Source organism: Helianthus annuus, chromosome 10 (assembly GCF_002127325.2).
Source record: "Helianthus annuus cultivar XRQ/B chromosome 10, HanXRQr2.0-SUNRISE, whole genome shotgun sequence".
In the NCBI taxonomy this organism is placed as follows: domain Eukaryota; kingdom Viridiplantae; phylum Streptophyta; class Magnoliopsida; order Asterales; family Asteraceae; genus Helianthus; species Helianthus annuus.
The window spans coordinates 29,452,424-29,469,746 of record NC_035442.2 but is presented as its reverse complement, the minus strand read 5'-3'; the positions used below and the strand labels follow the sequence as shown (position 1 = coordinate 29,469,746).

General features: G+C 33.4%; 1 protein-coding gene across 1 annotated transcript; it reads right to left on the bottom strand.

The window, feature by feature from the left end:
* Positions 1-844: 844 nt before the first annotated feature.
* LOC110884338 lies at positions 845-6,976 on the bottom strand. The gene is made up of 16 exons (XM_035978534.1): positions 6,792-6,976; positions 6,682-6,720; positions 6,534-6,581; positions 6,052-6,140; positions 5,805-5,971; positions 5,598-5,726; positions 5,301-5,336; positions 3,850-4,932; positions 3,445-3,751; positions 2,955-3,141; positions 2,527-2,555; positions 2,358-2,406; positions 1,946-2,239; positions 1,578-1,853; positions 1,410-1,505; positions 845-1,289 (listed from the first exon to the last, which is right to left on the bottom strand). Exons 11-16 carry the CDS (start codon positions 2,544-2,546, stop codon positions 1,107-1,109), a joined length of 918 nt encoding a protein of 305 aa, XP_035834427.1. The 5' UTR covers positions 2,547-2,555; positions 2,955-3,141; positions 3,445-3,751; positions 3,850-4,932; positions 5,301-5,336; positions 5,598-5,726; positions 5,805-5,971; positions 6,052-6,140; positions 6,534-6,581; positions 6,682-6,720; positions 6,792-6,976; the 3' UTR covers positions 845-1,106.
* Between the last annotated feature and the right edge of the window lie 10,347 nt (positions 6,977-17,323).

The following is a 17,323-nucleotide window of genomic DNA, read 5'->3' as shown; positions in this document are numbered from 1 at the left end:
TTTCATTATTTCTACTAAAAATAATAGTCTTTATATCATGGCATAAGTAAGGAAACGATATAATTTATAATTACATACTAACAATTAACATAAATTCAAATTTGTAAAATTGGAAACTGTATATATTAAGAATATTAATCCGGGTTTACATTAAGAATTTAAATGTTATTTAAAATTATTTAAGTAATTTAAGTAAAATCTTATATTGGAAACCTATTAATAAAATTGACAACCTTTAATAAAATATTTAAAATATTTTTGTGTATCTTTATATGAATAATAAGTTTCCAAAATTATAATATACAAACTGTAAACTAAGATTAAACTATTCGAAAATAAAGACTAAATTTTGAATTTGTTATATACTAAGATCGAGTTGACTTTCTATAATTATAATGTTTATAATAATTGTTAGTTTTGAAAAATGTTATATAAAAAAATTAGAATGAAAGTTGGGAAACATAAGATTCAAGCTGACCAAATGATAATCAGAGTGTAATCTATGTATTATATATGTAGTACTAAAGGTTCATAATACTATGTTATAATAATAAGAACTATATACTATATGTAGATGTAGATTAATTTTAAAGATTAAAGCAAGAATGGGATACAAAATTAATTAAAATCATGTTAAATGATTAATTAATTAAAATAAAATTGTTTTACATATAATTTTTGAATAAATTTGTAACATCATTAGCAATATACAACAATTTATAACATTTAAGTAATTAGTATTTAACACAGATATTAAACTTTCAAGACATGCCAAATGAGTGGTTAAACAAAAAGAAACAGTACGGAATAAATGTAATTAATTGAAATTAGAAGCAGACAAAGGTTTTTTAATTTGTAACATATAGAAGCATTAGACAAGTCTTTATAAAATTTAAAAAATTACTGTTTAACATAAAAACCATAACGACTGTCAAAACCAAAAAATACAATATATAGAGATAAAATCTAACATATGAAAGGCAAAAAAATTTCCATCACTGTGATTTAACTAATTAGTACGGCTATCGTAAGGTTCAACTCGTTCAACACTCAACACCTGCTCATTCTCATCAAAAGAATAGTGAACCGTGTCAAGGACGTTAATTCTAGCAGCTTTCATGAACTTCTTCCAACCGGTCAGCGCGTATCGCCAACCTCCTCCTGTTTTTTTTTTCCCGTCTTGTACCATTGGTAAATTGCTTAGGTGGATCGAGATGCATAAGCCTAACAGTGATATCTTTTAAACCTTCATGAAGTCTAGCCATCCGTGAAACAGGATCCGGAATCCTCTGTATATATGTAAAAATAAAAATAATAATAAATATGAAAGAAAAATAACAATGTATATTAAGTAACAAAAAAATGCAAATCATGTTTATAAATGTGGAAAAATTGATATTAAAACTTACAAAATAACGTTCACCAGCCATACGTCTAAAACGACGAACAGAACCATGTATTTGTACTTCACCTTCATTTTCAGCATCGATAGGTGCAACTTCAGGCTGCAAATTAAGGCATATAATTTGTATAACATTAACATATAAAAGCTTATGAAGTAACGAAATTAAACTTACCACTTCGATGTCTATATCAGAAAAATCGACTTCAAGTCCGTTTTCTCCAAAAACTTTTAAAAGGAAAAAATTGCCAAAACCTTTTGTAATTAACAAAATACAATCAACCTTCAGATGTAACATACTGACCATTACGTCAAAACCAACGGTAAATCCAACTTTACCGTCAGATGTTTCAATGGCAACCTTAAAAATTTTGTTACCCAACATTACAGTAGATATTACATCATTTGATGAATATTGATCAACTTTTGGCAGGATGCTTTCAGGAATGACCTGTGGGAATAAGAAACAAAGAAAAAAAATCTATTCAGAATATAAGTATTTGATCATACATACAATAAGAAAAAATAAATAATAAATCTTACATAAAAATGCGATGATGAAGGTAGCAAATACGTCCAAAAAGAGCCACGACTAACGCCATCAACGTAAGATGTTAATTTAAAAGTAGTAGACGAAATGGGATTAAATACTACCAAACAACCTTTCGTTAGACTCAAATGTTCTACAACATTGGACCAACCATGGAAGAGGAATAACTTTCCTTTAGCACCGCTTAAAGAAACATTAAACTCTCGGCCATCTTCAGTGTGTATCATAACATTGGTAGGACCTTTATAAACACCCCATAGTTTGCAAACAGCATCATCGGGAATGCACTATCAAAACAAAAAAAAAAAAACAATTACAATATCATTAAATTTATATATAACACAATTATAATAAACTGTATTTAATATGAAGAAAACAAAAATTATGTAATAAATTGTCACTTACCAAAATAACTGTATCTGCTACATTCATTAACCTTAAGAACCATGGTAGACTGAAAATGATTTAAAAAATAAGATGTTAATGGTAGTGTAAATAAGAAAAAAATAAAAACAACAGAGATTGAACGTAGATGATATGTTACATAAAGTAACAAAAACGAACAATAAAATACCTTGATGAACCTTCAGACATAGCAATAATCTACAAACAACAAAAAAAAAAATTTAACAACATATTATACTAACATTAAAAACGTTAAAAACATCAAAATATATATCTTGTATTACATAATCTATAACAAAATTAGGCAACCGATGATATAAATAAAATGATATCACATTAAAAATTAACAAATTAACATCACATTTCACATAAAACAAAACTTAAGATTAAAAAAGTGACATATAAAAATAGAATTGGAGTCGGGGTTTACTATAAACATCATATTCCGCAAGAGATTACATAAACATAGTAGATAAACAACTTACATGTTTACAAAATATACATAGTAAATAAACATAAACATAGTTTACAAACATTAAATACAATCAAGAGCACATGAATAATGATTAATGAATGAATTAAACATAAAGAACTTACATGTTTGTAGAGCGATATGTAAACCTCAGATATGGATTGAATAAAAAGTAGATGTAGATGGACAATGTGAGGAATGTAAAACAATCTATATATATAGATCCGTTGAAGAAATAAATTGTAATATGGAAACCGATGGTATTCTTGGAAGAAGATTGGAGGGAAGTTGAAGAGTTGACTGGAACCATAACTGCAAAGGACATAAAATCTTTAAAAAAAAAAACGTAAACATAAATATAGAAACAATTACTACTTAGACAACCAAAATTTATTCCTTTAGTTTCCAAAATTAAGGTTAAGAACATTACTCTGTTTTAAAAAAATTTAAATTTAACTAATATTATAAATTTATGTCTATAATTATTTTTTAAAATTTATAACATATTAGTTATAATTAATATTAAAAATTTGCTTGCATAACATAAAAACATAATAAAATTATAGATGGTAAATTTATAAAAGTTAAAAAACAAAATTAAAAGATTTAATTAACCTTCTTGCTTGCAGAAATATGGGATTCCGATTGTTATGCCAGAGTTCGGGGATGACATGAATACAAAAATCAAATAAAAATCGTTAAATGCGATAAATATATTTGGATGTACAAAAATGAGAATAGTATAAATCAATATGTAGGTAATGAATAACCAGCATACCTTCAAGATTTATGGTCAGAGATACAGAAATCAGACCAAAACAAATGTGATTTATGGTGGGATCTACAAAAATCAGACCAAAAAAAAACAGATAATGGTGGGATAAAGGATTATAAGTCATACCTTAAAGATGTACGGTTGGATCTACAAAATTCAATAACAAAACAAATGTTAAAATCAAAGTCTGTTCTTGATACAAAACATATAATATCAAAAATTTAGGTTCAAATCAGTGTATTTACCGTTGATGTTGACCTAATTTTTGTAAAATGGGTGAGAAGATAACCGAATCAAGAAGAAAAGAAGGAGATTATGGTGGGATCTACAAAAAATCAGACCAAAGTAAATCAGATTATGGTGGGATAAAGGAATAAACAACATACCTTAAAGATCTACGGTTGGATCTACAAAAATCAAAACAAAACAAATGTTAAAATCAAACCCTGTTCTTGATACAAAACTTATAATAACATAAATTTAGGTTCAAATCAGTGTATTTACCTTTGATGTTGACCTAATTTTTGGTAAAATGGGAGAGAAGATAACCGAATCAAGAAGAAAAGAAGGAGATTACATAGTAAAATGAGATTTCAATTAGGTTATAAATGATCCGAATATAATAGCTGGTTGTTTTCGGAGCACACATAACCCGACCCAAGAAAATTCGGATGCCGCGTACATTGTCTTTGGATTTGCGAATTTACAAAGGAATGGGATTTCCCTCCTAAATCACATTGCCACATCATCCTAGATGGCCAAAGACAAATGCCACATTGCCCAAATCCATCTCATTTATATATATACTAGCCTAAGATCCCGCGAGCTTCGCGGGTGGTTTAACACAAACATATAATATATACTGGCAATGAGATGAACTTTGTAATGAAAGAACTTTTCAATATAAACGTATAAAAATATGATTTTTCTCACTTAGGTAAATATGTTTTGATTCATTTTTTATAGGTATTGAGATGTTATTGTACAAATTATTTTATAGCAATTTTTAGAACCCGGATATATATTTGACAACAACGCATGATAACCCGCATTCTTATTTACCAGACCTATTTCAACCAACTTACTCGCAACAACTTTCGCCAATCGAAATTCTCATGGGTTCTGCAAGAGCCCAAAAGTAAACCCTAAACTTTCAAATAATTACCTTTTCCCCAAATCTTTCAACAAAATCGTAAGCTTCTGACACACTACCATCTCTCCCTAACATATCTAAAACACAACAGTAATGCTCAAGTGACGGAACGATGTTATACTCTGCCTCGATTGATTCAAATAACTTTAGACCGTCATCCACCAGCCAGGAATAACTGCAGGCCAAATAACTAATTAGTATTATAAGATCCCAGTTTATGCCCCAAAATGGTTCACAAGAGAATCCATGTGCATAGAATACTCCAAATATCCATGTCATTTATTAAGTGATTCAAATATAACCAATCTTCAATTAAATAAAAATATCAAATTTTGATAAATACTAACCTGGGCCATAAAAAATGAAAGTACCTGAGCTCCAAGCAGCTCCATGAGTTGCACATTTAAAGCATCATTTGTAAAAAGGGAATTGACATCAAATTTCATATTTACTTAAAAAACTATTTTTACCTTTCCAAAAATAATTGCTCGCTAGAATAACAAAGCCCATTATATAACTATCATACTCAATGGGTACGATTACCTTGATGTAGTAAGCGAGACTCGGACATATGATGACCTGCATAGACATAAATATAAAAGTTGGGTTAAATATGCATAAACCTACCTATAGATCGTTAGGCAGTTGGCACAAAGTGTCTCAACCCGAACCATAACTTTACATGTTATGATCCGTTAACCGAACAACCTGCCAATTTTGTCCCTTATACTTCCTTGACATTTTTTTTATTTCATTTTTTTCTTGACTATTTATAAATGTATAAAGACAATGTGGATTCTTCAATAGATACGTAAATGAATAGTATGGTAATATAAATACCTCAACACAAACAGACTTTTTAGTTTCGGGGGCAGCGTGTCAAGAAAAAGGACAGCCTCTTCAGGCACCCTACATAACTCTACGAAGAATTTCTCCCAGGTACATCATCGAAATCATTTTTCCATACATCTGCCAATATTATGTGTTAGTAACAATATATATACATCCATATGGTGTGTCAACAAATGTATATGCAGAAACAATCACCTGATGACCTCGGTTTAAACTTTCAGTAACTCTAGAGCGACCACGACCTCCACCATGCCCTACACTGCCATCGCCGCCACCACCACATGATCCTCTAAAGTTATTGGACATTTCTACTCTCCCCCATTCTTATTTGGTTTAGTCATTAATATATGAGAACTCCTAAACTAATAAATCTAACCCAGGTTAATAGACGGGAACTTTAAATTAAGTAAAATATGAATACTAAAGGTAATTATAACAGTACCATCAAGTTCGTGGATGGCATCCTGAGCATCTCGCTTGTCATTACAATCAACAAAAGCATAGCCATGAAGTCGTCTTGCAACACACACACTGCACACCAAATAGACCAAACGTTCTAAGAGATTACTTACATGTAAAAACGAACAAAAATTAAAAAATATTACAGTAGTCCTAAAATATAATATAATATTTAAATAACTGTAAAAAACATAATTGTCAGCATCATAATCGTCAGTGTCTTATTTATTAAGCGATTCTTGAGTTTTTTCTTCCTCTAGTTTCTTTGACTCTTGGTCAACTGATGCTTCTTCCTTAACCGTCTCATTTACTCCGTTACTCATAACTGATTTTGGAGATTTGTTCTCCACTGTAGGGTCTACCTATTCTTTAGGACACGTCTCGGATTTTACCACCTAATTCACAATTATTTTAGAACTTACTAATAAATGTTATAAAAATTATTTAAAATACCAAATAACATACTTGGTCCACATGATCTGATGTTGCTGTTGTAAGCTTGCTCTCATCAGCCTATAACAAAATTATAATAATATATAAGAATTCATAAAATGGAAGTAAACAAAAAAAAAATAAAAATACAAAAAATAGCTAGATAGCATGCCTGCTGAACCTCATCTACGGACCCCTTTTCCAATTTGCACTCATTAGCCTGAAATAAAAAGAGACCACATAAATACTATAAGAAGACCACCGCTTTGTTAAACGATATAGAAATCATACCGGTTCTTCATCATCATCCTTATTTTCGATATTAGCAGTTGTGCCGTCACATACTGCAGCCACAACTTTATGGTACATATCTAATGATTCACCAAGAGATGTCAAAGCTGGCATCATGTACGGCTTTAGCTTCTCTGCAGATTTTAAAAGTACGCCTTTCGCTAACTTATGAGCTACCGGTAGAACACCCTACGTAAAAAATAAATAAACTCGTAAGAAATTTTTATGCAGATAAGAAAGAAACTCTACGTTTTATTAAGATTATGTAAGCGTTGTATTACACGGGTTGTTACTTATCACCCTGAAATTGAGCTCATTAAAACAGAAATACCTCATAAGATTTAATTTCACAACACAATGGATAACTTATAACTAACTAATTGTGCAAGAGAAGATTTCTAAGTGTGTAGAGTTACCTAAGGCTATCGGAATTCCCTTCGATCGTCGGAAAGATGCTACAGTCTGGCTCAGAGTTTACACAAAAATGAAAGCACCATGGCTGCAAGGGAGGTTGCAGATGAATATCTACCATCCTTCAACCCTGCCAAGCCAAGGTGCCATATTCAACAATATTTAATCAGAACTTCAAACTCATCATAGCCTTGTCGAAAACTCTAATATAGCAAAAGGGGGAACAGAAGAAACAAAGAAGGAAGGACACAAGGGTAATCAAACCACAGTAATCGTGTCCGTATCAGTATCATCTCAGTTCTAGGCCATACCCTTTTCTATTCATCATCTGAAGGTGAAAATCAAAATCATATAAACAAACAATATGATATCAGCTTTTAAAACCCTAACAAAACGAAATCGTGTGTCAAAAAACAATAACAAACAGAGAATCTAAAATTGATATTCAAATAACATTCATTCACTCAATCAATACATAACAAAAATATCGATGTTTCATTCAATCAATCATAAAAGAAGAAGATATCTGATTCAATACCGTCGATGATCACTATTGATTATTCAAGATTGATTGTACCTCTTCGCACATGATCGATTGAAACGGTCAGGAGCGGAATCGCCACTTAGGGTTTCAGAGTAATGGTTTAATCGATTATGAGAGAATGAGAGAGAGAGAGTATAAAAGAAGCGTATGTGAGAAGCTTCTCCAATCGATGTATATTGCCGCTCAAATCACAATTGTGAGGATTATTAAGTTGCCAGGTGGTAATTAGAGGATTAAAATAATGCCAAGTGGCACCAAAGTGTTTTGTTTTAATATAGATAATAGATATAGATTGAACGATATGAGTAATGTTAGGTGTGAAAAAACACACACATTTATTTCGTCTTAAAGATGGTGGTTGAAATGATGGCATTTATCAAATTACCCTACATGTAAATTTTGGTTACATATAATGAACATTTCATAACTTTTTTATGCGATAAACACGAATTTTAGTTTAATAACGTCTCAACCATATAAATAATCTTTGAGAGAGGACATTCATTACTCAACAACTACCTTGCATGTATTAAGGTTATTCTCTTCCTATCTCATATATACCAAAAGCCCGAGACTTACTTTTAAGCCAAAGACAACCCTCTCATTATGACGATACCAGTACTTGCTACCTGTATTGATTAAGAAATAAAATCACGGCATGACATTCACACTCTCTACGACCACCGCTTAGCCCTAAGTCTAGGCACACGGATAATTGTAGTGACAACAACCTAATCATGTTCCGCATATTGTCAAAAAAACAAGTATCTAATCACTTTATCATTAGTTTCAACGTAAATAATCATACCAATCAACTAAAAATCTTATGATTACGAGGAACCAACAAGTAGCATATCACTATAGAGTTGGTTTTCGGTAGACTTCTATTCTTGTGGATAGAATCTTTAAAGGTGATGCTTGCTACAAGTCATTTATGAGATACACATGATATGCACATGGGATGCTTAATGATTTGGTCAACTTTCACTCTTGTTATGTTTAGTTAGAAGTGGTATTTAGTCTTAATATAAATAGATAGCTTTGTAATAAAATTCATTAGATTGGAGTTGGACTGCCAATCTCGATTATATATTTATATCTCTATAACTCTATTCTTTTGTAACCTTTAATTGAGTTCTAAACTCCATTAATGAAGCTTTATTTTCGATTATATAAAAAGTTATATCTTTATGAACAGGGGCGGATCCAGGGGTGTTTTGGGGGTTCCCAGGAACCCCCTCGGTTTGGCAAAAAATGGAAAAAATTAGTAGAAACCTTGTATGATTTGGAAAAAATTAGTGATAATCTATCAAAAGGAACCTGGTGAAAAAAATTTCTGAATCCGCCACTGTTTATGAACCCCGTATATTGTGCGGGTTAAATAAATGTAATTTTATATATCAAATAATAAAAGAAAGTTATATTTTTAAAAACCATGTGTATTACACAGATTAAATAAATGTAATTTTGTATATTAAATACTAAAAACATCATATCTTTAAAAAAACCCGTGTATAATCAGATTGAATAAATCTACCAAATAATAACAAATTACATCCTTAAAAACCTCGTATATTACATGTGTTGAATAGATCTAAAAAACAATTATATCTTTAAAAACTATGTGTATTACACAGATTAAATAAAGGTAATTTTGTATATTAAACACTAAAAACGTCGCATCTTTAAAAAATTCGTGTATAGTCGGGTTGAAAAATCTATCAAATAATAAAAAAAATTATATCCTTAAAAAACCCCGTGTATTATACGTGTTGAATAAATCTAATTTTATATAGCAAATGATAAAAAAAGTTATATCTTTAAAAACTTCGTGTATTACACGAGTTATATAAATGTAACTTGGTATAGTAAATAATAAAAAAAATTATATTTTTAAAAATCCCGCATTTTACACGAGTTGAATAAATATAATTTTGTATACCAAATAATAAAAAAAGTTATATTATCTTAATTTATTATTTATATATTTAATATAGGATAAGTAGGAAAGAGAGGTATTTGTTTTAAAAATATATTAAATTAACAATTTATATTTGAGGATAATATTTTATTAAAATATGATAAGATTTAATATTAATTTATTATTTATTAAGTTAATATAAGATAAGTATAGATTTGAGAATGTCTTCAATGAATGACACGTGTACAAAAATTGGTTTATTTTATTATAGTAGTTAGATTAGATTTGTAGGGGTTTTTTAGATTCAATCATGTATCTTAATATTTCCCTTTATTTCCTTTGAAATTTCGAAGACATCATAACATAACAAGTTTGTTGGTTAGGGTCACAGCAGTTAAAGTCGCAACGCGCAAAGGGGTAGCCCGTAGCTTGAACAAATTATGTAAAAAAAGGCTATAATAATAGAAAAAAAATTAAAACATATAACAGACATGGAATTTATAAAATATAAACACATAAGCAAACATTACCTTCTAATTATGGTTACATAGAACTTAACTCTAAGCATAAGATAAGATAATGCATAGCTACAGATAAAAAACAAAAAAAAAAAACATAAGCAAATATTTTCTTCTAATGTTATGGATATGATGGAACTTAACTCTACACATAAGAGAATGCATAGCTACAACGCAAATATAAGTGCATTGGCCAATAGAAAATCATAACCCTAAAAAGAACACAATTTATCATTTAAAAAAATGTAAAAATACTCAAGAATAAAGTTGATCTAGAGGGAGAATATAATATATTTAAAATTGTGGCTTGATCCTTAAATATATTAAAATCAAATTAGATAGATTATAATGATTGATCATCGAAGGGTTTCCAGCCTAGTGGTATAAGTGTGTGATGGAAATCGGGAAAAAATGTTCATCCTAACAAGATTGAGAGTTTGAGTCCCGTGATAAACAAAAATGATATAAATATAAAAATAGGATTAGCGGGTGCGTGAATTAGTTGGTCTAAACAGTGGCGGATCAGGAATTATTTGTTACGGGTGTAGATGAGTGGTTCAAGCATATTTTCAAGAGGTGCGGTCGGCTTTTTTGTCTAAAAAATACACTAATTGTTTTTCTGAAAGAGTGCATTCACCCACCCACACAGACACATAAGTCCACCCTTGGGTCTAAATGAATATATAAGTCAAGTAATACTACTTTAAACATTGGTGGTCTTGTGAGAATGTGCTGGTGGTGCTACGACGATGGTTGATGGAGATGAGAAAGAGTGAAGATAGGTTGGTAAGGTTGTGGCTTTAATTACACAAGTTTTTAATATTCATTGTTAATGTTTTTTTAACGAAGAACACACATACTCTAATATCTAACTTTTAAAACATATTTAATGACTCAAACATGTACCGCTTAACGATTTTTTACGGCAAAGGATAACTCTTTTTATTAACACGACAACACCAGCCCCAACAAGGAACTAGGAGGAGAAAAACCCCAATTACAAGAAGTACCTATCAAAACTGAAAAGCACACCACATATTACAGTCAATTTTACATGATTTTGACCTATTTTTACTCGGTGGAGGTTTCCACACCCCCCCCCCCCCCCCCCCCCGCCTAAAGTATTTACACACCCCCTAACCCTAAATGACCCTCATTGCCCAATACGCCTCAAACTAGCCCCACCCATACGCCCCTCATTGCCCAATACGTTTGAAAATGGTCCCTACCATCTAATTAATGCCAAGCATTGGGTATCAGCCAATGATTACCAATAATTGGGGTGTAAGGAACTTTATTTTGATAGGATATTTGTATGAGAAAGTTATGAAATATTACGAAAATTAAATTTTGTTTTATAAAATGTTGTTATAAAAAATTGTGTTAGTATTATAAAAACTTCTTATTTTTATGAAATGAATTGTGTATATTATAAAATGCCAATTTTTTATAAGTATTATTAAATGTCAATTTATTTTATACAAGAATTGTATATATTATAAAATGCCAATTTTTTATAAGTATTATTAAATGTTTTATTAAATATCAACTTTTTTATTTATCAATTATTATTATGTGTTTAATTTTATTAAATGGGTATATTATAACGTTTTATTAAATGTCAACTTTTTTATTTATCAATTATTATTATGTGTTTAATTGTTTCCATAACGCAAAGTGTATGTTAAAAAATGTCAACTTCTGAAAGTCTTTAATTGTTTTTCAATTGTCGTTTATTAACCATAACGCAACAAGAAACGTAAGTCAAAATGCAATTAAACATCGTTTTATATTAATACACAAAACATGTAACTTTGATACAGAATGTAACGACTAAATTTTAAACCCTAAACCCTAGATCGCTAATTGTTACATATTTTTGAATTCCTGTACAGAAAAACGATGGGTGCAGCATACACAATATAAAGACAGCCTCGGCTGTCTTGAAATTGCGTACCGAACCCTACCTTCCAACGGGATTCTTCTTCACATCTACCACACTAAGATGGCATAAGGGATCAGGAGGTTGGAGCACTGGAGTCGGCATTTCGTTTATCAACCACCGTCCAGTGTTCCGCGTCTTCTCGGGATGGTGAGCGATGTGGCATTCCCGTTGGTGGAAGGCTCGTGAGAACACTAATGAACTCCTCTCTTGGAAGGACATGTTACAGGGCAGACCGCGTTAGCTAGCGTCACTGGGAGCTGACGAGGCAACAGGCTACTCCGATAACACGTAATCCTAGATCGGCGTTCTAGTGCATGAATCTGAAATACGAACGTAGTTTCTCCATAAGGATTACGATACCACCACCGTCAAAACACCGTCTTTCGATATCCTGTTAATAAAAAATACAATTTAGCATTAGACTCGGCATTCGAAAATATATTGTAAAAATTAAAAAAAAAAAACAAAACACCACCACAGCCGACCCACCACCACCACCAACACCACAGCCGACACACCACCACCACCACCCCAACCGACCCACCACCACCACCAACACAGCCGACCCACCACCACCACCACCACCACCCAGCCGACCCATCACCACCACCACCACCACCCCATCCGACCCACCACCACCACCACCAACACAGCCGACCCACCACCACCACCACCAACACAGCTGACCCACCACCACCACCACCCCAGCCGACCCACCACCACCACAGCCTACCCACCACCACCACCACGGCCGACCCACAACCACCACCACCACCAACACAACCGACCCACCACCACCACCCCAACCGACCCACCCCCACCACCACCACCACAACCGACCCACCACCACAACCACAACCCTAACCCTAACCCCAACCCCAACACCACCACCACCACCACAACCACAACCCCAACACCACCACAAACCGCCAAAATAAAACCACAAAAAACAAGGGTAAACAAACCTTGAATATTCCGACCATATAGACCGATACGAGAGCAAAAACTATACGAGAGACGCGTGTGATCCCCTTCCGGATTGTCATCGTGTGGTCCAGAACTCGTCCAAAAAATAACTTTTGTATTTGGATATGTACTTGTTCTCGGTTAAACTATAAAAGGAAGTGAAACTGAACTTCAATGAGACCCGTATAGGTCGATGAGAGGCGTATGCAAGTGGGGTGTCATAAATGTCCTGTCAACTTTTCAGAAAAGGTAGGTGGAAATGGGTCTCATCGGGCTATACGAGGCATATGGGCTGAAAAGTTGTCAGCCTCCGTCGCGCGTATGGGCCTATGAGCGGCATATTGGTTTGCTATTTTTTTTAAAGCTTGTATATGTTGGTTACAAATGTCGGGTATTTTTGTCATCCTTACTTGCCACAGAAATATACACCATCTTCACATTCACAAATTCACAATGGTTGTTTGCAAATGTGGTAGGACGGCTGCACTAAGAACATCTTGGACTGAAGCTAATCCCGGACGTCAATTTTACACTTGTCACAGTATGGTATGTTTTTAATGTATTTTTTTCCATTAACCCTTGTATATTAGTGATTTTTTTTCGTGTCAGCGTTCTAAGTGCAACTTCTTTGTGTGGGTCCATCATCCCATGTGTCGTCGGGCATGTGTGGTCATCAAAGAACTAATGGATACGAAGGCTGTGCTTCAAAACGAAGTCAAGTATTTGAGAGAGGAGGTTCGAATTTATAAATTTCAAGAAGCGGAATTTGAAGATATTCATTCAAGGGTTATTCGTAAGAGGGAACGTTGGTTGATAATCAGTTGGATTTTTTTTTGTGTTGTTTGTCTTGTTATTTTTCATTGTTAGTATGTAAGTTTATGCAAGACATGCAATCGAATATTAGTTATAAATGTCGTTTTTTATATATATTAAGTTTTTTAAAAAAATGTAGTCGAATATTGTGTTGTTTGTCTTGTTATTTTTCATTGTTATTATATATACTAAGTTTTTAAAAAAAATGTTATTTTTTATAATAAGTCGACTAAGCATAATAACTAAGCATAAATAACAAAACGAATAAACATTCATCAAGTTACAAATGTTTAAACATACCAAAATAAACAAAAAGAAATAAATATTTGTTCATACATGCCCACAAATGTTTAACAAAATAAAGTTCACCCAACAACTACAAATACTAATCCTCCATCTCCTCATCGCTGTCGTCAGAATCATCCCCACCACTTGCCTGCGTCCCGGACGGACCTGCTTCCATGTCGAAACCCAGATACACTCGTGGATGTGGCAGGGGTCGAACCGGCAACCCCGCCTGGGTACGTCTCTCGGCCTCACTAGCCATCACCCACTCCATCAAATCCTCCATCCGGTCCATCCGCTTGTCCATCCGCTGAAACTGCTGTGTCCACCTCGCCATCATACCATCCTGACCCGCCACCAGCCTCTCAAGGAGACGTTGGGTGGACTGAGGCAACCGCACTGCATGATAAACGCGTTGTGGAATCTGTGGCGGCTCATGCGGATTCCCCTGGTCAACTTGAGGCTCCATGTCTCCATCCATAGCACGCACGTCAGCAATATGCGGCATCTCCACCTCCCCAGCCTCGAGCAGTGCCTGGTGGACTATCGGTTGGGGTTCATAAATCTGTTGGTGATCGTCAACAAACCGATGCCCGATATCCGAAAAGTTCACCGCAATCTTCATCACTCTCATCGTCCTAAGATCTAAGGGCTCGTGTGGTGCTAGGGCTGGCATATCCTCAAGGAATGGGTAATACAGACCGCAATGCGGGGCAATATGCGTGATAAACGCCCCTCTAATCAAACGGCTACGCCTCTGCCGTTTGCCGTACGAGGCGAAATACTCCGCCAGACAGCGATGGAGGGTGCACGGTGTGCCCGTATATAAGCAGTATAGAAAGAACAGATCCACCTTCGTGACCCACTCGTTGCTTTTGCCATGCGCAGAGATCGACGTGGCAATGCAGCGGTGTATGTAGCGAACGAGTGGGTCAGGAATCGTAGAAACTCGGGCCTTCTTACCGAAGGGTCCAGGACATAGAGTGAGCCACCAAGCAAACAACTGATCATCAGGCATAGCCCAAATCGCGGTGGTATAGATGTCCTGAACCAACTCATCATCGGTATAGAACCCGGTGGCAACAGCAAACTGACGCGGCGACCAATTTTGTCGCTGCCCGAACAAACAGAAAGATACCTCGGGAGGTGGTGATTCCACGTTCGGATCGTCCTTATCCGAATTGGGCCGGTCAGCCGGCCGTGGACGAAACACGAATGTGGACAGAAACTCCACCATCATGGTCCTATAAGACGGCCCAGCCGCCACCGAAAACATGCGATCTCACGGGGAATTCTCCCTGATCAAACCCCGGGCTCTCTCCTCCTCCCCGACCTCCCGTAAAGCCTCCCATGACAACGCCCTCTGCCGACCCACGTTCATTTGTTGCATCCTGTTAAAACGTTTATACTCCCTAGAATTGTTCGGGTAGTCCATATAGGGAATACCTAAACAATCACCCCCGGCCATCTCATCGAATCTAGACACCTGTGCCGCACCAAACTCCTCCTCGTCTGACGACATATCTGCCAAAATTAATATATAATACGTGTCATATTATAAACATTTTACAATTTTTATAAACTTGTAATAATTTTAGTAATGAATTGTATAGCCGACCCACCACCACCACCACATCCGACCCACCTTAACGAAATTAACGCCTAAATAGTTGACAAAGTTTCTAACAAATTAACATCTAAATAATCGACAAACAATACCAAATAACACCCGAATAATCAACACTTCACGCCAAATAAGACATAACTAAATAACTAATCGTTTATTTTATTTGTAACACATTATTCTTAAATAAACCTTTCGAGTTAACTTTTTTTATAACTTACATTTTTTTTACAGAAATATTAAATAAATTTAGAAAACAAAATAATTTCTATAAAAACTTTTTACAATTTTAATGTTTAAATTTAAGATTTGTACTAAACTTTTTACTGGCCAAAACTGCTTTACCGGCGAGATTCCGGCCAAAATATAAAAAAAAACTATTCCGGTGACACCTTTATCACCATCCCCAACTATTCCGGTGAGATTCCGGCCAAAGTTTCAAAACTGCTTTACCGGAGAGATTCCGGCCAAAGTTTAACAAAGTGAAGGACAAGAAGGACTTTCTATAAAAACTATTCCGGTGACACCTTTATCACCATCCCCAACTATTCCAGTGACACCTTTATCACCATCCCCAACTTATCCGGTCAACCTTTACAACCCACCACCGGCCAAAATTTAAAAAAAAAACAAAAATAGACAAAGGAAATATGAAATAATACACTAACCTTTTATGAAAATATGCACTGTATAGGTTGATACGTTCGGATCGAGCGATACGAGAGAGACAGTGTGTGTTCTCTTGGTGTTTTAGTGTGTGTGTGGGGTTAACTTTTAGATCTGGTCTCTATTTGGCCAAAGTTGAAAAGTAGGTTTTGAATCAATGAGGGGCGTATAGGGCAATAATGGGCGGATAGATTTTTTTCTTTTTTAATCTCTGGAACTAAGCATAAGAAAATTAATATTCGGAAAGATTAATGGGTGAGACACTTGTCCCAGTGGAAGGGACGGGTGCATTTAAGGGAAAGGTCACGAGTTCGATCCGCGTTTAGAGGCGGTTTTTTGCATTTTTTTGGGTTCTTTTTCCTTTTTAATCTTAATTAAAACCAAAAAATTTATTAAATTAATTAAAACAGAAAACTTATTAAATTAATTACAACAGAAAAATTATTAAATTAATTATAACAGAAAATTTATTAAATTAATTAAAACCAAAAATTTATTCAATTAATTATAACAGAAAATTTAATAAATTAATTAAAACTGAAAAATTTATTAAATTAATTATAACAGAAAATTTATTAAATTAATTAAAACATAAAAATTTATTAAATTAAATATAACAGAAAAATTATTAAATTAATTAAAACCAAAAATTTATTAAATTATTTATAACAGAAAAATTATTAAATTAATTAAAACAGAAAAATTTATTAAATTAGTTATAACCAAAAATTTATTAAATTAATAATAATAATAATAATAAATAATAACAAAAATAATAAAATAACAATAAAAATAATAATAATAAATAATAAATAATAATAACAACAAATAATAATAAT